At 38.6% G+C, this 23,085-nt stretch overlaps 1 protein-coding gene across 1 annotated transcript in view; it reads right to left on the reverse strand.

Moving 5' to 3' along the window:
• The window catches only part of GRIP2 (glutamate receptor interacting protein 2), a 507,637-nt gene extending 504,084 nt beyond the window's left edge, over positions 1–3,553 (reverse strand). The window contains exon 1 of the mRNA XM_034431563.3: positions 3,284–3,553. Coding sequence (XP_034287454.2) covers positions 3,284–3,338 — 55 coding nt within the window. The 5' untranslated portion in view covers positions 3,339–3,553. The remainder of the gene's footprint in view (positions 1–3,283) is intronic.
• Positions 3,554–23,085: the final 19,532 nt, after the last annotated feature.

Raw genomic sequence — 23,085 nt, forward strand, 5'->3', positions numbered from 1 at the left:
ATGGATAGGCACATTGTTCAATACTCATAAAAATAAGAACGATGTGTATAAGCATGAAAGCATGTGGGTCTGGTGCCCTGCTACTAACCTGCTCAGCAGAAACTGGGGTCAGTTGTCACAAAATGTCTTGCGCTGACCAACCAAAGCCTGAATGTTTTCCTGAATGAAAAATTGCATCTGCATATTTCATGCATGCAACCTCCTGAGAACTATTGTAGCTGAGTAGCTACAAGGCTGAACAATAATCTAAATCTTTCCTCTGCCTTAAACAGGTTCTTAAACCTCAACTTTATGACTTTATGACGGAGGCAGGATGAGGGTGTTAACAAAATTGACTTGCCTTACAGGACATTTTTAAGGCAGTGACTAAGACACTCCTGATCTATGGAACATTTTTGCTCTGGATGCGGTGGTCTCTTATGGAATCAGACAGTTCTGATTGCTCCCTTCCTAGCAATGAGGACCACTCAAGATCCTTCTTGTTCCTACCCACATATTTACTGGAATGTATTCCCCACGTATTTGCTATTAGATGGAATTTATTTCCTATATTTACTATTGGGGAATAATTATCTATATTATATTTAATCAATTTAACATAGTGCTAGTAAGGCTTATGTCTCCAAATCCTAGTTCATTAAACTGGAAAGGCCATGTTTTCTGAATTATACTAAGAGAATAGGCACAGGCAAAAATACACACACATATATGAATTGGGAAGAACTATAACAAGTACAGTTTCTCTCTTAATATTAGAGTTTACAATACTATTGTAAAGTTTTCTTGGAGTCCAGATGCAGTGTGATATTTGATGAGCTGCCTCTTGTTTTCCCAGTGGAAAAACACTGTCATGGTCTGTTGTACAGGAATATTATTGCTTAGTGTTTTTGTTCTTTGTGAAAAAAGAGAGAGAAAATAGCAGTTTAGGTGGTGAGAAGGGAAATCCCTTTTGTAGTTACTATGCCAGAGTGTATATCTGATGTTCCAAATTCATTTTGATTGATTCAGACTAATTTGTTTTCCATGCCTGTGCATAATCCAATCAGTCTGAATCTAATTGGACTCAGAATTAGATCAATATTCCCAATTGATCTGAATGTTCAAATTGAATTGGGTCCAATTCAACACACCACTACAAGATATTCAGCACATCAGTATATCACCTAAACACTGACCAGATTGCTTTTTAATTCTCAGGGAATCTTAATGAGCCTCTAAGCTCAGGAACTTATTGTGCATGAAATGTCTCATTGGTTTCATACAGTTATATATTAGAAATGATAAGAAATTTGGTTAAATGCTAACATGTTCTTTTATCAGGTCAATGTTCTCAAGTGAAACAGAGATAATCATGTAGAAATTGCCATGTTTTATCAGCTCTGTGATTTCTTTAACCCAGGTTTTATTTAGTCTCTGACAGTAGCCAGTATAGAGCCACATCATCAAAGTTTCAGTAAAAACAAAAACAAAAAAACAGCCAGGCGATAGTTCTAAAGCGTTTAGCAGTGCAATGTTTCTATCATATTCTCTACCTATCATATCTACAATATCACAATATGATGTTTCTTCATATTCTCAGAGGCTGGGAATAAAAATAAGCAATATCTGCTGTTCTTCTAGTTCTTCAATTCAATATTTCTAACAATTAGAGAAGAGTTCTGTAGTGCATCTTCAGTCCAACACAAATGAGTTCTTATCTGTTTTCCTATCAAGCCCCACCTTGTATAAATTTGGGTGCATATATGCAACATGTATAAACCTCCCCAAAGGGAAAAAAATCTATAAAGTAATAGAAAAAAGTTCAACAAAGGAGAAGGGAGTGAAGGAATGTAACAAATTGAGTTCAGTCAATGGTTCAGAATTACTAATGTGTATCTCTTGCAATGTGCCATCAGAGATGGTAGGTTTTGCTGTAATATGACCCTGGAAACAATGTACAATAATTTTAAAACCAGTAAGCAAAGGGATCATCTTTGAACAACATTAACAATCCCACTCCATAAAATATCTGAATTGCCAGTTGAAAACACAATGATCAAACGATGCTAAAAAAAAACCAACCATTTATTAACAAAAGGACGGTGGCAGAAACCTAAATACTTAAAATCATTTATTTACAGATATGATATCTATCTCACAGAATATAGAAAGTTGAAAACACAATCTGGAATTTGTGACTAGCTAGAGCAAGAGCAATTTATTTGCTTAATATAGTTCTGTAGCTTCATTGACATTTTAGAACACTGTTGGTGGCAAGAATAAGATGCATTAGCAATAGGATCTTCAGACACACCAAGGCAAAAGAATAACACACTTTGCCCACAGGTATAAAAACACAGAGATCAACATTGGAGGCATTGTCAATTAATCCCCAAACCAAGTACATTCCTGACTCCAGTCTACCTTCATATCACTCTTAAACACAGGGAGAAAAATCAACTCCGTGGAAGGTTTTCAATCTCCTTCACGTTCTGCCACCTGGTGGGACATTTCCTCAAACTTTTATGAGCCGCTGGTGCAGCGTTAATTTGACATCCCTCTCTGCAGATCACACCAACCCTCTCCCTCTCTCTCTCCCCCCCTAACTCCAAGAACTATTCATCAGCAAGTAGGAAATCTTATAAGGACCATTATAGTGACATTTCACAAGAACCTTATTTAAGCCACTGCAGAAACCCATCCCTGGCAACCCAGCCTGGCCAGACTGACAAAAAAAAAAAAAAAAAACCAACGCTTTGGGCTTTTCTCTTTCATTTGTCCCCAATTCACTTGCCAAATCGGAACAGTTCCATTCCCATTCTCTTGACAAGAGGGCAAACCTCTGTTAAATCCCAAAGGGCCCCTCTGTTCACTCAAAGAACCAAAGGAAGGCACATTTCGGTAGTCGTTGTTGTTGTGTTTTGTTTTGGTTTTTTTGTTTTGTTTTGTTTTAAGGTGACTTCTCTTGCTCACTTAACCTCAAGCCCTGCTGTCTTACGTCCCCTGGAAATAAATCCATCAATATCCAGCAACCTCAACACCAGCCTCCAAAGGCTGCCTGCATTTTTAAAAAAAAAAAAAAAAAGCGTGCCCCAGGCCCAAGCCCAACAGACCAATGCAGGCGTCCTCTTTCCTCCCACCCACTCGCCGCCCTTCTTCTCGGCATCCTCACCCCCCCCCCTCACCTTCCAAACACACACATACACACCTCCCCGCCCCGCTCAGCTTCAAAGCACTTTCACGCATGCCCTCCAGCGATAGGATTTGCCCCGGAGGGGCTCCGCCGAGCCCCCCCCCCCCTTACCTTCTTCCTGCATCCTCTGCAGACACAGGGTTAGATTCTTCCTCCAGCCCGGCATCCCGGCAGAGGGTCAAACCCGCCAAACGGCGTGGAGAAGGCTCGGAGGGCTCTACCTCCCGGGGGAAAGGCTTGAGCACCACCACCCCTCCCTCCCCGCTCCCCCCACCCTCCCCCTCGCCAGGCCAGAAGTGCAGGGGGCAGACGGAGCAGCTAAGGAAGCGAGGTGTCTCCGGAGCGAGTCGGCTTAAGCATTGGCGGCCGCCGCGTGCTCCATCTGTGTTTTGGACCGGTAGGAAAGCCAGGAGTGGAGGTGCGGGGAGGGGGGAGGAGGAGGGCAAGCGGAGGGGGCTGGCCGAGGTGGCGAGGAGGAAGGCGCGAAGCCGGCAGACCGAGCTCGCTGCCGCGCCAGACGGCAGGATCTCCCCGGTTTTGTTGCGCGAAGTCTCTCTTTCGCCTGCCCTGGAGGGGCAGGGAGGATAGGCTAGAATAGATAAGACGGCCACGGGAGCTGCGGTTGGCCGCGGGGCGCCGGAGGGGAGGGATCGTACTAAGTAGCCGCAGGAGCCAGGGGAGCTGCGAGAAGGGACGGGGAGCCTTGGCTTGGTTCTCCTTCCAAAGACCAGCCTTCCTCCCACGGAGTGGGCTTCCGACGCGCGGCCAACCCGGGTTGGGGGTGAGTGGCGGGAGGCTCTCGGAGCTCGGTCCCGCGCCCACATTGGCATTCCACGCTTTGCGTGAACCGCGCGAGGTAACACAATCCCACAATCTCGGACCGGGGAGTAACATAGCAGTCCCGGTCGTCTGAATGAGTCGTGGGGGGGGAGGGTAATTTGAGTTGCGAACTCCACACGTGCGAGGCTCTTTTGCCTGGGATGGGGAGCAAGTAGGGGTGCGCTTGCCCTTCCCCCCCCCCCGTCTCTCTCTCTCTCTCTCTCTCTCTCTCTCTCTTGTAAAAAGGCGGGTAGTCTTAGACTTACCTCAGTTCGTTTAGTGATTATTCAAAGTTACAATGACACCACAAAAAAGTGACTTGTGACCATTTTTCACACTTAACGACCGATGCAGCATTCCTTTGGTCACGTGATGAAAATTCAGATGCTTGGCAACTGGCATGCTTGGTATTAGGGTGGTCCCAGGATCACCTTTTGCAACCTTCTGACAAGCAAAGTCAATGGGGAAGCCAGATTCACTGAACAATTTCATTACTACGTAATAACTGTGGCAAGAAAGGTCGTAAAATGAGGCAAAACTCACCAAATGTCTCACCTAACAACAGAAATGTTGGCCTCCGTTGTGGTCGTGAGTCGAGGACTACCTGTAATATTTAAAAGCTGCTGTCTGGCCAGCTGCCACTGAAGCTGAAATCCTGGTCCTTTGGTTCCTCTGTAAAGAAACTGAAGTGCAGTTGTGGCCTTCGCTTCGCAAGGCTAAGAAAAATCCCAGGTTGTTCCCCGCGATGGCTCCCCTCACCTTCTCCCCTCCCATTATTCCCAGCCGATAGGGATGATGGTTTGAGGATTAGCACTTCACTCCATCAGCTGGGAGAAGTCATTAGGGCATGCTTCTGCATTGGCGTGAGGTTGATGGTAAAAGGGAGCAGCATGTGCAACTCCTAGTTTAGGAGAGTTTTAAAAGATGACACAGTCCACACAGTCTAACAGCAAAATTCTTGATGCCTCTGACACAGGGAGAGAGAATCTCTGTCTCGATCCACATTGCTGGTGAAGTTTTTTTTTTTTTTTCCTCAGCCAAATCAAGGGAACACCATTAATCAGTCTTCCCCATCTGGTGTCCTGTAGAGGTGTTGAAGGCTCCCCTCTCTCCCCCATCCAGCATAGAAGGAAACAAAGAAACCGAAATAGTAATCATATATTCTTGGTGCGTGTGAAGGTTCTGTTCAGCACAGGGACTAAACAGTAATTGTGGAGTTTCAAGTTAAACTATTGCAAGTGCTGAAAGGTGTTTGATCTAATCTGGAAGCAGGCAAAACCTCTAAAGCAACCAGCAACATTTGACTACTTTGCACCATCCAGATTTAAAGAGGACATGCCCTGCAGAAATGACCCCGTGTTATTTAGCTAATTTATCTGTTGATTTCTATAGCATCCTCCATCAGGAACGATTTCACAAAAATTCAATATTATAACAACCCAGCAGAATACGAACATGAAAACTGATATTTTTGTAAAAACAAACAAAGATTCTAAGTTGATGTTTCTTTGCTAAGATAGAACTGTCACAATATCATCTTATTTAAAGGATGTGCAAGCTGTTTTCAGCTGAAGGATATACCCGAGGATGGACTCCAGAATGTAGATAGAAGAAGCAAGCAAGGGCATAAGAGGAAAGAAATGTGATTCAGTTCAATTGAAAATGAAATAAATGAGTTCATATGGTTCTGGTATAATTTGATGCAGAGACTTAGAAAAGTAAATTGGAGATTTTGGAGAGCTGGCTCAAGAGTTTCTCCTCATTATAACTATTGTCCATAGAACCCCATGAAACTACCTTATAGAGACTGAGACTAATAGTTAATCCAGCTCTTTATTGTTGGCATTGATTGGTAGCTACTCTTTAAAGTTTTATATCATCTTAGCAATAGTAATAGCACTTAGACTTATATACTGCTTCATAGTGCTTTACAGCCCTCTCTACGCGGTTTACAGAGTCAGCATATTGCCCCCAACAATTTGGGTCCTCATTTTATCCACCTCAGAAGAATGGAAGGCTGAGTCAGCCTTGAGCCTGGTGAGATTCAATCTGCCAAAAACGGCTAGCAGCTGGTGATTAGCAGAAGTAGCCTGCAGTAGTGCACTCTAACCACTGCGCCACCACGGCTCAAGTAAATCTTTCCAAGTTTTACCAGGGACTGATCCTGGAATCTTCTGTATGCATTTCATGCCCTGTCTTTGAACTGTAACACTTTTTCAGAGTTTTTTATGGCTTCCAAGGGACAGACAAACTTGACTTGTGTATGTATTCTTAGTAAAATGCTGTAATTGTTTTGCTTTTAAGGGAGATTTTGAGAATGCCTTTCCAACAGTAAAAAAAATTAATATGAGCTGTCAGAGTATTAATTGTCCAAATTTCAGCTGTCCCAGGTTTTTAAAAATATAATTTTGCAACAGGAAAATGGTTGCTTTCTTGTCTCTAGTGCATATCCTGGTTCAATACATCACATGAACACTAAGCATCATAAAAATGCAGAACCTGCCCTTTCACAGAAGGCTTTTAATCATATTGCTGCTGCTGAATATTTATCCACAATCTGAATCCATACAAAATATTGTATACATAAATACACAACTGTACCGGAAGATGAACGATACCCATACTTCCAAATGTTTACCTCCATTATTGTACCATCCAATCTGGATGTTTGTCCATGTTTTTTTTAAAAAAAAAAATTAATGTCATCTATTTTAACATTACTATAACTTTAAATATGCTTAAGTTAACTTACTTTGTCAACCCATTACAATTAAATGGCAGTCTGTTTCTTACTTTTGATATCCTTTGCCTTTTTCGCATGCAATCTTATATTTATTTCTAAGAATATATATTGAGTAAGGATTTCATCCCAACTGGGATTGCATTTTTGAATATTACCCAACAGTCGTTTTTCCAATACATTGAGTAATGTAAAACCTATTATATCTTGCTCATTTTTCATCTAATAAGCTTTAATATTTGAACATCTCTTTTCCTTTTGTACCTTTCCATTATTATTCTTGCCTAATGCCAACTATACTTTTAAAACTGTCCAAGAAGTAAACCATCATCAAGCCACATGGATTCCCAAATGAACGTTTCCAAATATTGAGAACAACTCTGAATTTTCATCCTCCTATGTCAGAGATGCTATGATTAGCAAGCAAGGAAAAAGCCTTCCTAGCACTTGTTTGGGATATTTGTCCTTAATACTAAATCTCATGTATAATATTTTATGACTTTCTTACATCAGTTCTTTCCATTGGTTTAAGCTTTGGGCACAGCAATCTATCTTTTTGGACAGCTCCGTTGTTAGATCCTTCATCATGGCAACAGGGCAGAAATCAGGGAAAAGTAAAATTCTCACTCCCCTTTGCAAATGTACAAAATCTCCCACCATACTACGTTCATGTCTGAGATTAGAAAAATACTGAATCTTGAAGGCTGATCCACTCAGCCCAGACCTCCAATCTAATTGTTCTGAGTTCCAAACTCTGGGGTGATGGTTGTAGTAAATAATGCAGAACTTCCTGCTGGACACAGGAGGAGAATTTGAAGTTAGATCTTCTACAAGAAGACTGCCTGCTGCTGCCTCATTCTTTTTCTCTCAATTCACTTTCAGAATGAATTGTTCTCCTATATTCTGCGCCTTTAGGGTGTCTCTCAAGGGCCACAGGAATACAATTACGTAGATTCCCTGAAAGCTCTTACTGTTTTAGGGTTCTGTTGATTTAATATTGGTCTTGTCAACTTTCCATTGCTTCGATTACAAACTATATGTTTTGGAGATTTGGATACCAAAGGATAGAATGGGGTACATTTTAAATGAACAAATGGGGTATATTTTAAATGAGCAAACAAGCAATCACTTTGTTTGTAGATCAGGTAACCAAAAGCAGATTAATAAGGTTGTTTTGAGACAGGTGATTCCTAAAGCTAATAAATTGTTTAATAAGCTACTGTATTTGCAGAATTGCAATTAATTTTCATACCACTGAAAACAATATTTCCTTCTCTCTCTATCAGGCTATAACTCCCACATGTCTGTCAACAACACTGTTAAAGGGAATGTGGAGGGGGCATCAGCTTGGCAAAAACTGGGTAACCTGTGAGAGAAATTCTGAAGAATAAAAGTTCCTCAGCTCATGAGTTCAGGCTCATCTTGATCCCATGGACAAAGATAGCTAAAGCAGGCATGCCCAAAAATATAACAATAAAAACGCTACTGTTTCCTCACATACCCTTTTATCATTGAAATCTGTGCAATTTTAAGATTAAGATATCCCCTATAAGACTCTGGACTGTCGTTTGGTTCAAATGGTTGATTAAGCAGATGAACATCATTCACCCTAACTGGGAGCCTGAAGTAAATAGTCTTGTTTATATACAGAAGTAAAACATGCATCATTTGTTTTCAAGATCCAAGCTGCAAAGAAAAAAGCATGCAGTAAACAAAAAGATCACAGATCCTGTCACTAAATGTATTAAGGAATGACAGTCTTCTAGCACAGGGATCCCCAACTCCTGGTCCGTAGACTGGCACTGGGCCGCAGCATGCCAGTAACCGGGGCCATGCAAACAAGCGAAGCTTCATCCATAGGATGAAGGCACAGGATTCATCCACAGGATGCATGGACCACACCCCTCCGGTCCATGGAAAAACCTCCTCCATGGAACTGGTCCTAGTGCCCAAACGGTTGGGGGCCACTGTTCTAGCAGATTGCCCTAAACTGACACTTTTCAAAATTCCCATCTAGCATAGCTGAGGATAGCAGACTGTAGAAGGTTATGATCAAATAAGTCTCACAGACTTCGATGAGACCTTCCTCGGGGGTATATTAGTGTAGGTCTGTGACTAAACTAGCCTTCACACCTCTTCATTTTGTATTCTTCATTCCAATTAAACACAAATATACACCTAGAGAAAGTTATGGAAATAAGTTTGCAAAATAGGACTTTATTGTTTTCATTGTCTGGAAACTTATTACAAAGTTTTAAGAATAAAAAATTACTGAATAATTTCATATTATTCTATCACAGCCTTAATACTGTAATAACAACAACAAAGGTATTTGCAATGAATGCCACACAATGTTTAATTTCCTGAGGAGAAAATTTCTCAGCAGCAGGGGGGAAGCTATTTCTGTGCTTTCTTAGAGCCTTTATTAGTAGACTGCTGTATCTCAATACATTTGTATTATAGCAGTGATGTTATATTTGTGACAGATAATTTTGCACGATTATGGTCAAACGCTCAGTGAAACGCACTACACAGATATGCCAAGTTTCATTACAACTATTCCTCTCTGCCCTTAGACAATATGAACTCAAACTTGATTTGAGTTCAGAAAATATGCAGGGTTGAACCCTTAGTACTAGAATGGTACATCATCATGAAATCTCAGAATTCTGGATATATCTGCAAGAAAATAGAAGTATAATCTATTGCCAATAAAATGACATGTAGTCTCTCTGATAGCCACCAGGATCAAGTTTGACTTGACTTTTAATATTTTTCCATTCTTGGTTTTCACTGCTGCGATTATGCAGACATTATTAATGAAGGCATCGCTCATCTAAATCAGAGAACCTGTGGTAGATCTCATCTTTCCCTTTTGTCTCTGAGTTAGCAACTAGGGGGAGTAAGTTATCTTCTCTCATGAGTACACTTCTAATTTAAATCCTGTTCTAAACTTACAACAATGATGTCTCTTCATCTGACTAGGATTATAGATGATTGCCAGAGACAGATTGCTTAATGAGAGAGAGAAAACTTGTGAGTTAGGTATGATCCTCTTCTACCCTGCATTCAAATTCTTGGACAAATTGTTCATTGGTCAACTTTTCTGTGCAAATGTGTCCTGTGTCTTGCTTTATCTATTATACCAGCTACATTGTCAATAAGCCTCCATTCAGTTTCCTTCTTGTCATTAATGACAAACATTGTGGTAATATATAAATGTTAAATAATACTAAATGATAAAGTGAAGACTATAACATTTAATATACTACTGTTTTGTGGATTTGTGTGGTGCATTTGCATGGGTATGCAGTGTTTTGTCCAAAATTCTTCATGCATTTATAGCTGAAATGAATAATTAATAATTCTTACTTTATGTGTTCAATTTCCCATTTCTCTTTATATTAAAACAACAAGGCTAATAAAGCAAGAGAATTCTTAAGCTAAAACCAAGAGAAAGAATAAAAACAAGTAGCAAAGAAAATGTGCTCTCCCATTAAAAATAGCAAGCAGGAAAAAGATAACCTGAATGATTTGACAAGCATTGAAATATACTAATTGATCAAGTCAAATGTACTTCAAGGCAAAGGGCCTGACTCTTGTAACTGCTGAAAAACAAATATAGTGAATATGTGGTGGAAGACATACACCAAATCATAGGTGTTTGTTTGTTTGTTTGTTTGTTTTTATGCTACCCATTTCCCTTGTGAGGTGACTCTGGGCAGCTTATAAGTTATAAAACAAATAGAAAAATAATTAAAATATTAAAACTATACAGATTAAGATTTTAAAAACTATACTGAAACCAGAACTAAGAAATGGGGGGAGGGGATGAGGAAGAGGTGTTCTTCCAGTGGTGAGTGTCCCCCTCAGGGTCCCAGGCAAATCAGCAAAGCCAAGCTTTAATACTTTTCTGAAGGCCAAAAGAGTGGGAGCACTTCCGATGGTAGAGTGTTCCACAGGGATGGCCACAGCAGAAAAGACTCTTCTCCTGGAATCTACCTACTGAAATTACTTAGCAGGCCTATTTTGCTGGTGTGAGCTGGGTGGGCTAGTCCCACTGAAGAGAGATGGCTCCTCAAATAGCCTGGATCCAGACCATGTAGGGATTTAAAGGTAACAACCAACACTTTGAATTGGATCCGGAAACAAACTGGTAACCAAGGCAGCTCGCACAGTAACAGTGATATATGTGCAGCCTTGGGGGCTCCCAGGACTGTGTACCCCACTGCATTATGCACCAGCTATGGCTTCCAAATATCATTCAAGGGTTAGCCTCATGTAGAGAGCATTGCAATAATTCAGCCGAAAGATTACTGAAATGTTGAATGTTAAGATGTTGAAGAAAACGTAATATGGTAGGCAGGGTATGATACAGATATATGGGAAAGGTCTTTAGTGCACCAATCCTGGTTTCAAAGTAATAGGCAACTTTAACTGATGCCAGAAACAAAATTAAAAACTGGTGCAGATTGAATCACCCTAGCATCTCATAGTTCTGACTGACCTATCTCAGATACCAGCATTTTTCACCAGTTAACTTTTTCTGATGTTTCTTAAGGGCAGACAGTTATATTGTACATTAGAAATGAGAAGGATGGAGCTACTCAAGCGCAAGTCACTAAAATGACCTGGCTTGCATTTCCTTGGGAAAGGTGCTACCCTGTTTCTCCGAAAATAAGACCTTGTCTTCTATTTTTTTGAACCCTGAAATAAGTGCTTGGCCTTATTGCCATGCGCTCAAAAGCCCAATTGAGCTTATTATCAGGGGATGTCTTATTTTGGGAGAAACAAGGTAATAACCTATTTCTTCAACAAACCAAGAATTTAGTAAAGTTAATTGCTGAGACCTTGCCTTACCACTCTAAAATACCATTGATTCTAGAGATAAACTAGATTTCCATCTTCCTAAACAGTGAAGTTTCATCAAAAGTAAGTTATACATTGAACAATGCATGAACAGATCTTCCAGGGAATAAGATTTTCATTTTACCTACACAAAGTTCCAGTTGTTCCATGTAATCATTTACCATGATCAGCTACTAATCCAGATTTTCAATGCTTTCTTAAAATCTCATAAAAATGAATAATCTGTTGGGCATCATCAATGAACTAACAGCCTTTCTTGATTTTCAAATATATGCTACAAACAAGGGAGAAAATGTAACTGTAGCATTCCATAAACAAGCAACTATTGAAGAAGAAAAGTAATCCATCAGAATCGGTTTTGATCTCCATTGCCTTCAAAACAATCAAAAGTACACTCCTCAAATATTGAGTGTGTTATCTACTTTTGGGATTCCCATTTGCATCTGTTTGAAGATATAAAAACTGATAGGAGGACTCCACTGACTTTAGGTCACATCTAGCAGAGATTTTATATTCTTTATAAATTGTGACACAGTCCAAGATACTAAGTTCAATTACCCAGAATAATACTGACCTGCAAAGAAAACAAAGGGATAAAGCATTTTGTGCACCTATTACTTCTTAGGCAGAGAATGGAAACAATTTCACTCTCTAAACTGAGCAGAAGCTAGAAACAACAGTTGCTTTTTGCACTTCTCCCTTCTTCTTGACATTTTTGAACAAACCGAACATGCCCTAAGATGGCATATAGCAAACCAAAACAGGAAAGATATTCATTTCATCTTGCTTCTACTTTTCCTAAGCATTCTAGCATTTCTAACAAGAGTGTTTTCAACTTTCATTGTAACTGATACAAACCTCTTTCTGACTGACACTTGGGTTCATAGTTAAATCTATTGACACATAATGATAGTGCCAAAGTATCATCCTGTAAGATCCCCTGTTCCAAGCCATCAGCAAAGAAATCAGCACTCAAGGGGTTTAAACAAATGCTTCATGCTATTAATGTTCATTCTGTTGCCATTGTATAACATAGGAGATAACAGCTGTTCTTCTATTCATTTTGATTGGATCAGATCTTAGCTGTTGGCATTTCAATCATGGAATGCCACCACAATATTTTCCATAAGTAATTTAGCTCAGATGTATTGAACCGTATACAGTAAATTTCATTATAAAAGCACAGCAAAATTTTACTGCCTTTGGGACCGTTGGAGATAGGTTATGTTAAATGTGCAAATCTGCAATTCTGTGATTTTTTTTAATCCATTGAAAATTGATCCTAGTGGGGAAATCTTTTGAGAGCTAAAGAAAATCTGACCAAGTTGTTTATCTGCTCCCAACAGCTTCAGCCTATCCAATAGGATAGAGAAAGTGATCGTTTTGCAACGTCTGAAGGGAGATAGATTTCCCTGCTATAATGTATCTCTGTTTCTGTAAAAGTATAGATATTTTTAGTGCTTCGTCAAATCACACTGACATATTTTTTTCGTAGTGATATTTGAGAATGATCGGCATCCTCAGTATGGAAAAGCATGTGTGAAGAATGGGATGAGCAACTCCTTCCATATCTAACAAAGTAGTTACTGAATGGAAAGCAATTGTATTCTGTGATTATTCTTAGTTTGTGCTTATAACACATGCTTCCTAATGGCAAAACTAGTATTGTTAATCAAATATCTGCTTTTTTCCAAAAATGCAAGATTCACCTTTTTTTTTTTAATCAACTGAGTACAACTATTGGTTACAACAGGAATTGACCAACCAGCTTCTCGCCCGAGCCTGATGTTATGGGCTGACATTGACTGGCTCAAATCACTCTCCACGAATTTAGGACTTTTCCTTTCTGTTGGTATTTATAATCCATTGGTATGTTTTGGAAAGACTTTGGGAACAACAGTCCAAGGTTGGTGTGGACTTGGAGGAGCTATAAATTGTGCACCCTAGTTGGATTGAGATCATTTTTCCCCTAGTGTCTTCTGGAGTTATCCAACCATTGTAACACCAAAGTAATGTTTTATCTTAATTCAGTGATGGCTGGGTGACAGTATAAAAATGCTATAAGTGAGCATTTATTTATTTATTTATTTATTTATCTTGTATGCTGCCTTTCTCCAAAGACTCAAGGTGGCTTACAATGAATTTGAAAAATGCTCTTACTCTTTCATGAAGGAAGAGTATTAACAATGTGATTGTTGTCCCTGCAGACAGTTTCATGGCATCATCATTCTCCACCTCAACTTCCTGCACATGTAGGATCTTTATGAAGCAGTTTGTTAAGATGAATGGCGACTGTCTGAACACCATGCTCAGGCCACAATCTATGCACTATCCTACTTAAAACTGTAGGTTTCTTTTCCACAGGCTTAACTATTCAAATGTGAGTCTGTCGCAGTCAGTCAAAAGTGGGAAAATTCTATGCCAATGTGACTATACCATTAATTAGCATAAATCAATCCTTTCCTTTGTTTTCCATGGACTTTTATTTAATTGATTTTTCTAAACTACTCTTTCGTTGTTCAGATTACATCTCAACACAGCCCAAGTGTACTTCTTTCTTACCCCGGGAAATATAACAATATTTATACTGGATTACTCAGTATAGTCAGCTAATTACACTGAGTCATCCTTTCTTAAAATGATGCATTTCTCCATGAATCTTGGATTGTTCCACATTTCCAGACATCAGTCCAGGAAGGGTTGCTCATGAAAGTCTTCCTAAATAGAGAGTTGGTGGCTCTATAGAGGTTAGAATGCAGTATTGCAGGTTAACTCTGCCCACAATTTGGAGTTCAATACTGACATGCTCAAGGTTGACTCAACCTTCCATCCTTCCGAGGTCAATAAAATGAGGATCCAGATTGTTGGGGACAATATGCTGACTCTGTATAGGTCGCCCATCTTACTATGGAAATGGTACTTACCTATTTAAAGATCATAGGAGCCCTTTCTCCTATGAAGAAACCTGGAATAGCTGAATCAGTCAAAGGATACCAAAAGTAAGCAATGGCTGAAGCAGCATAAGAATATTACCATCAGTGTCTTTTTGAAATTTGTTCCTATGGATGAAAAAAGAATCTTAGGGTTTTTTATACAAATAGTCCTCAATTTATAATCATAGTTGAGCCTGGCAATTACAATCGTACGTTGTGACAATTGTAAAGCAAATCACCATGTGACAGGATGTGACACCATGTGTTCATTAAGCGAACACCATGCTAATTAAGCAACCACTGTGGTCCTTAAGCAAACCTATTGTTCACTATGGACATTTTTGCTGGAAAGCGGAAGTATGTAGAGAAACACATCCATCCATGTTTATTGCAGAAGGATAAAACTTGATTTGCTACTTCCTCCTTGCAAGATGTATTTCAACTTCCCAAATGTAACGTAAAGACCGGAGATTTTCTGATAAATCATCTAGCCTAACCAGGCCTGCCCTTCATAGCTTTTGAGCCAAAGTCAACCAGGTGCCACCATCTGTGTGAGTCTCACTGCTAAGAAAGGTACTAGCTTGTACATAATTTGTTGTCTTTTCATGACATTCAAACTATTCACTTGAGGCTAATAATGCACCCCCCCCCCATTACATTTACATTTGCTACATACTCGGTAGCAAATACAAACAAGTTGAATACAAATGCAATACATAATGAATACAAATTCAATTCCTATGAAGTAGCCATTCTTGATCCTCAGCTGTTTGGTTCCTTTCACTTTGCAGAGGGTGCAATCTTATAATATAGAGTTAAATCATGCTTGCAGCACACTGGAAAGACAATGGCAAAATGAGAGATGTTCTTGTTAATAAGCCGAATGTTCTAAATTATCACTATCCTGCTGAGCTGTGAGTCATGATGCCTAACAATAATCTTTTACTGCCACCTATTGAGAGGAATGTAATTCTAAATACGTTATTACAGCGATAGAAACATACATGCAAACCAAGATGCCAATCATCTCATTATTTTGGGGACAAACAGAAAAGAAATAAAAAAAAGTAACTGAAAAATTAGTGGAATGAAATAAGAAAAAGAAAGGGAAATATTAAACAACGTAGCTCATACAAACACCACTTGCTTTACTTCTCTTTATCTCACAAACCATCCTCGCATCATATCCATCAACTGCTTCATATGTTGCCTTTTTTCTTCTTTAAACTTTTCACCAGCTCCATCAACTGTATTCAATCAAACGTTCTTTTTCCTCTTCAGCCATTCACGCTTCCTTCAGGGATTAGTTTTGCAATTCATTTGTCATTTATTGTCTCTATATGGCCAAACTTCATTTTTGCATTCAGTCTGCATTGATTATGGACTAAATCTCTTTGAATTTTATAATGAACTCTTAATTATGCCAATCCTATAGCACTCCATTTTTATGTTTCTCCACATACCCACTTCTCATTTCCATATCGAATGGGACAGAAGGGTGGTTTTACATACACTGTAATTTTCATGTCCTCCAAAAAAGTTCATTTTATTGATTAAACGATTAAAATGCTGGCTTAGAAACCAGGGAACTGTGAGTTCCCTAGGCCTCCCCTAGGCATGAAAGCCATCTGGCTGGATCTGATCCAGATACATTCCCTCAGCGCAATCTACCTCACCAGGTTGATGTTGTGGGGAAAATAGGCAGGAGTGTTAGGTATGCTCACTGCCTTGCAATGACCAAATATAGAGGGATAAAAAAAAAACAAATCTAACAATATAAATAACTTCAACCAAAGCCTAGTTTCACCCCAAGCAAACTCTCTTAAATTCATGACTGAAGTTCTAATATAGCAGCTATTTTGCAAGCGAAAATGTATCTGCTTTAGGACTGATACGCAGTGCATCATACACTATTAGAGTACCTAAAAAGAAACTGAAAAAATAAATTGCTACATCTCTTTATTTGATTCTTCTTCCTGTATTCTAAACCTACTGAGTATCTCAGCCCTTATAAAATGAGACCAGTTAGTATGCAAGGCATTGACCCTAGAAAAACTAGTTTGTGGATCAAAAACTATTATTGCACAGAAATTGTATTAATTATAGAATCCATAATCCTAGAATGTAATCCATGCAATATTTAAAATGTGACTTGAGAAAGAGTGAATGTGATTGTTGAATATTGGGGAGAGGGAACTAACCTTTGACTCTTTCGTTTCTAATTTTTAAAATCATCTCAGAACGTACAGAACAGTTTCTGTCAATTCATAGAGAAATACAGATACTGTACATATCTGTTAATCTCTAAGATAATTCTTACTTTGGAAAGTATTCAGCTGGAGCTGCCAGGCTTTTTAATAGCTGTTTTTACTTATGCCAGCATAATATTTCCTGCCCCTACTGTCCATCTTTATCCAGTCTCCATGTCTATCCAGTCTGAATGAAGGCGATATCCCTCTTTGCAGCATATGAAAAGTAGAGTTGATTGCTTTGGCTTTTTATTCTTCCTTTCTTGCATGTCACCAACTAATGGGGAGAAAAACATCCACCAATCAAGATCCTGGAACAAGAATAAGGCTGGGACTGCCTGTAGGACTCATTATCTTTAGCTCCTTTCTGTGTTCCTCCTAATCCCAGTATGTTATATTCCAAGTTGAATAAATCTTGGGATTCTTTTGTTTTTAAAAGATTTGAAGTCACAGAGAGAGAGTCCAAATTTCACTTTATTTTCCATTTGTGTCTCATTCTTCTCTTTTATCATATAAGAAAAAAAATGGATACTTTCAGATCCAATTGTTGGAAGAAATGTCCATCTGGATTCAGTTCCAAGTGGGGAGAAAGACACTGGAAATATGGAGACTGCTTGGAAGGATGGTTTAATGGTGAAGTAGAACCACCAAGCACGTGTGATTCTGGGTAGCTGACCATATGGAGTGGAGAGAGAGAGAGATTTAAACTCTCTCTTGGACCCTGCCCTAGAGCTTCTTGTTCCTGTGCAAGAGAAAGTATCCCATTGGTTGCTGTAGGGGTCATGTGCAAATCCTAGGAGTTTGTCTGAGATAAGTCTGGTTGAACTGTGGACTGATATAATGTCCCCAGGTGATTTCGCAATGAAGTGAGCCCTGCTGTTCGATGGGTAGAGGGCTAATCCTATCATGTCCTGAGGGCCATGTCTTAATCCCATCACCCTGGAACTGAAGGGAGGGGTAGGGAGCTGCTTTGTCTTTAAAAACATGTTTCTCCTTTTCTCATCCAGGGAAATATAATATTCTGCCTTTTTAATATTTCCTAAAATATTTCATTCTTCTAGAATGGGGGTGGGTGCTAACTTTCTTCACTTTCATGCTGTATTTGAAAGGTTATGTTGTTTTGACATCATTTCAGTGTTGCAGTGTTAATCTGTTGTACCACTTCAGTATTCTTCATTGTTGCACCATTTGAAACATTTACAAATAATTTTCTTTTTGTTTCCCTACTTAATATGTTCATCCCTTTATAGAGGCCACAGAATGGTGGTAAATGAAGTTGAATATAGACCAGAAGACAGAAGACATTCTGCACAGTCTGAAACAGCTAATAAACGTCTCTCTGAGCCCACCCACCCACCTGCTAGTAGTAATCTAAAGATTCTATTTCTAAAGCTTTACAGTAAAAGTAGTACTGGCCTCCATGGCATTGCTTGCCTTATTTGGTATAGCTTGAATGGCTGACATCAATCAAATACACTTCTCTCCTCCCTTCCCTTTATCTTTGTGTGAACTAAAGAGTGGCTTATCTGAGCATTTACTCAAATTACATCTTTTATCTGACTGTTGCCTTGGTAGCAGTTCTTCCTCCTGTTCTTCAAGGTCATTCCCTCTACCCTCCACAAAAACCTATAGCAATATTATATTGATCCATTTCCTTAAATTTGATATTTCCAATACCACAATACTGTATGTTTATATGAATAGTTCTTTCATAAAGTCACTTCCATTTTTCAACATTTCTGTTTTAACGTGTCAGTAAATTTCCACCTTTAAGACAGCAGAATACTAGTCAAATATTTCTGCCATTTTGAAAGGCTGCTTAGAGTTTCTAGGCTAGGTTCCATCATCTTGAACATTTAAAAATAATTCAGCTGAAACACAGAGGAATATAAACAGTATAATTTTGCAAACAGTGTCTGAGACATGTACAGTTCTGTGACATCAAATTGACACTGCAGGAATTTAAAGGTTTGAGCTGAAATGTTTTGAGACAAGAAAATAATCCCTCTGCCAAAATCAAAATTAAAGCTTTTAAGTACTACTTTAGAGAAATGTCAATTGAGCTGAGAGTAAAAAAAAAAAAAAAAGTGAAATATGAGGCATTTAAAATCTGAATAAACAGAGATTTCATTTATAAGTGTTTAGGGTATTCTACTTATATTTTAAATGTATTTATTTAATCATTGTATAATTGTAATTAACCTCAGATTGGTTCCTAATTATACGACAAGGTGCTGGAGTGAGATACCACAGCACATTTTCATCAAGTGTATGGGATATCTGAATTTATACACCCAAGAACTCACCTAGCTTGTGATCTTTTCCAGATAAGTAGCTCATGTAGAGATTTCTACATTTCTCTTCAACCAAGGGAAAAAGATATTCCTCTAGCAAATGTTCCCGTCCCCCAAAAGATATTATAAACAAACATATAAATTCAGATATTATGATGAAGAGGAGGAAGTGTGACTATGCTATTCACTTCTTGGTATGTGAGCTGCTGTGTTATTCCAAACAGCCTTTACATATGGAAAGACAAATACAGAGACTAGGGAAGTTATCCATCTGAATCTGTTCTGTGCTTCTCCTTGTTTCCTAATTCAGCATTTTTTAATCTTCTGCTCCGTATCATTTATACCTGTATCCTTCTTGATAATATTCAGTTTTGTTTTTCTCCATCTTATTATCTCCACTAACACTCCTCTATTATTTACACCTTGCAGACCCCAAGCAAAGATTATGTTAATATCAACAGATTTAATGCAGGATAGTAAACAAAATGCACCTGTAATTTATTTGGGGAAAAAAAGGGTCTAGATTCTCTGCATCACCATTAGCAATTAGTGTAAAACAGAGGTGGGTTTCAGCAGGTTCTGACCAGTTCTGGAGAACCGGTAGTAAAAATTCTGATTGGCCCTACCCCCATCTATTCTCTGTCTCCCAAGTCCCAACTGATCTGGAGGAAATGGGGATTTTGCAGTAACCTTCCCCTGGAGTGGGGAGGGAATGGAGATTTTACAGTATCCTTCCCCTGCCACGCCCACCAAGCCACGCCCACGGAACCAGTAGTAAAAAATTTTGAAACCCACCACTGGTGTAAAACCAAAATTATTAAAAAATGGAAATAAGGGGTTCCCAGGTTATGCCACAGATAGAATTAAGTTTGAGGCTCCAAGGAGTACTTTAATAGAAGAAAAAAGCTCATTTTGGGGCAAATAAGGCAAACATATTTTTGACAACAGTTATTTCAAGGAAAGAGAACTATGATTGGGATATGTGAATTCTAGAGCCAGAGTAAGTTGGAAATAATGCTAAGAAAGGAAATGAAAAACCTTCAGGGAGCCCAGATGAATACCAGATTGATGTTAGAATCAAGCTAAAACTTTCTCTTAGAAACACACAGCAGCAGGAAAAGAATAAGGCAGATATTGATTTCATATAACTATGCGAACATAAACTAGGCAGGGTTTTTAAAAGTGGAGAAATGAATTCTCAATTTTCTGTTGGATAACCTTTATTTTTTTTAATAAAATCTACTCAAAACAATTATTGTTTTGTGCTGTGAAATAGCTTTATTTTGTAACACAGCTCATTTATTTATTTAGCGTATGTTACACTAGCCAGGAGACTACAATGCTAATGCAGAGTGGTAATTAGGCTGCCTGTTTTGCTAGCCCTGTTTGGCTTACACCTGCATGCTTCCCAAGTTGTGCCACAGTAGCGCGAGTTAGCGCTGTACCAAAAGAAAAAATACAAAAGGTTTTCCGGCCACGTCATCCAGGGCCCTCTCCCTCCACTGAAGCCATGTCACAAATGACATCACAACTGAGAAATTTCAGCATTGGCTGGGTTCTGGCCATCTCATGAAGCGCTGGCTCATCTCTCCACCAAATGATACCTATTTATCTACTTGCACAGAACATGCTTTTGAACTGCTAGTTGGTCAGAAGCTGATGCAGGTGACAGGAACTCACCCTGCCACACAGTGCTAGTATTCAAACCGGGGAAGCAAAAACCATCTCCAGTGTCATTAAGCCACTGAGCCATCACCCTTCCACAAAGTTCAATAAATGACAGCTTGATGAGCCACAGTGGTGCAGTGCTTAGAGTGCAGTACTGCAGGCTACTTCTGCTAACTGCCTGCAAATTGGCTGTTCAAATCTCACCAGGCTCAAGGTTGATTCAGCCTTCCATCCTTCTGAGTTGGGTAAAATGAGGACCCAGATTGTTGGGGGCAATATGCTGACTCTGTAAACCGCTGCTTAGAGAAGGCTGTAAAGCACTGTAAAGCGGTATATAAGTCTAAGTGGTATTGCTATTGGTATTCGTAGCACACACAGCATGTACATGGTTTGCAAACTACTCCAAATGCTCCCAAATGAAATTCTGGGGAATTTCACTAGGGAATGAAAAATACAGTGTTTATATTTTCTCAATGTCTCATGATACTTGTTTTAAGTAAGTACACTATAATGTTCTACAAAATTGGTACTCTCTAGAGAATGAAATCACTGGGGTTTAAATAATTCTATCTTTGATTCTGCATTACATGGTAGCAAAAAGTGATTTTTGCTTTTACATTAAAGGTCAGGTACAAGAAGTCTACAAAAAAGAATGCAAGACTTCAATGCTACTAATTCAGACAAAGGTTGGTCAGCAATGTCTGTTGTGGAGATGATGATATTGAAAAAAAGTGATTTAGGAAAATGGTGCTAAGACAAATTGTCTTCTCTCTCCAAAAAGTATGGTTGCCAGAAGGCTCTTTCTTTTCAATCTTCCTTTATTTTAGGTGGGGGAAGTGAGGGAATGTAGGAGCAGGAGAAAGAAGGGATGTTGGGTCTTGAGAAAATGAGATTTGTCTCAATTACTTCCCCAACCCAAGATTAAAGAATGAGTAACCCTCACTCATGTACAATTTACCAAAAAAAAAACAAAAAACGGGGTGGCTTTCTTCCCAGAATCAGAGAGTAAATGGACAGTAAAACTTGAAACCTTCTTTTCTCCTCATACATGTACTTGATGGCTTTGTTAAGCTAGGATTTCTTTATCCTTTCCTCGCATCCTGCCCCTTCCCTCCCACGTACACCAATAATCTTATTTGTTATGAAGTAAGTCAACCATTTATTCATCTATAAGCTTCATCTGAAAGAGAATATTTTATGATTTAGTCAAAATGGGGTTTTGCCAAACTCTCCTCATCAAGCTAAATGGAAAGTAATAAATTTGGCTTCTCTATAATCAAGGAAAGATAATAAAAAATATATTTATGGGCCATCAACTGTATAAACTGCTTACTAATTCAATTTTTCTTTCTCGCTGTTATTTTTTCCCTTTGTACTACTTTATAATTGCATCTTCATGTCACGAACGAAATGTTTCTTGATTGTAACAGAAGTGCTGGTTTTGGTTTTTAAAGCCCAAAACGTGGGTTTCTACTAATATTCACAGGCATCTATGTGCCAATATGACTTTCCCCTGTGGTCTACAAAATTCTATGCTATCCAGATGTTTAATTTAGTGGGAGAGAGGGATCTTTTAATTAAAAGTATTAAAAAGCAAAGTTCCAGCCTCTGGGATAATTTTTTTTCTCTACCAAAACACCTCTGAAATTCATATGGATCCTAAAATGAAACCAAATGATTGCAGGAAACCCTGAAAGGCTTAGCTTCACACCAAAACTATAAAACAGGGGAAGGATGTTCAAAACTCCAAATGAGGTTCTTCATCCAAAAAGCATGACCACTCCAGAGTCACATCCCCTTATGGGAAACTAATCAAGGTCTAAAATTGTTTTTGGAGATTCTGCTCACAATCTAGCCAGAGGTTATAATTGGCAGAGAAATAAGACAGGCCATTTTTTTTCCCATGATAGCTTTTTATTTATGGTGCACCTTCTCTATTTTATCAGTTTATTTCTTGTTTTCAGAATAGAGATTGGATGTAATCCAATGTAGTTTGAAATGAATTTTGGACATGAAGAATAGCATGTACAGATATTTAAAATAAAATAATAACATAATATAAAATAAGTATCAAATGTAAAGTACAATGCAGTAAAATATATCTTTGTTTTTCCTTTGCAGTATTATAAAACAATATCTAACTAACTATACTTGTCTTTAACACATTCATTTTTGAAACTATTGCTCTCTACATTATAGTATACAAACTCTCTAAATTTGTTGCAACCAACCATTAACTTTGTATTCATGCAAAACATTTCAAAATTCAAGCCTATTCACTTTATTATATGTTTCTCTAAATCAATATATTTTCTTTTGGTCAATAACATTAAATCAACTG

The sequence above is a fragment of the Pantherophis guttatus genome, chromosome 2 (genome assembly GCF_059756535.1).
Source record: "Pantherophis guttatus breed Tessera chromosome 2, ASM5975653v1, whole genome shotgun sequence".
NCBI lineage: Eukaryota > Metazoa > Chordata > Lepidosauria > Squamata > Colubridae > Pantherophis > Pantherophis guttatus.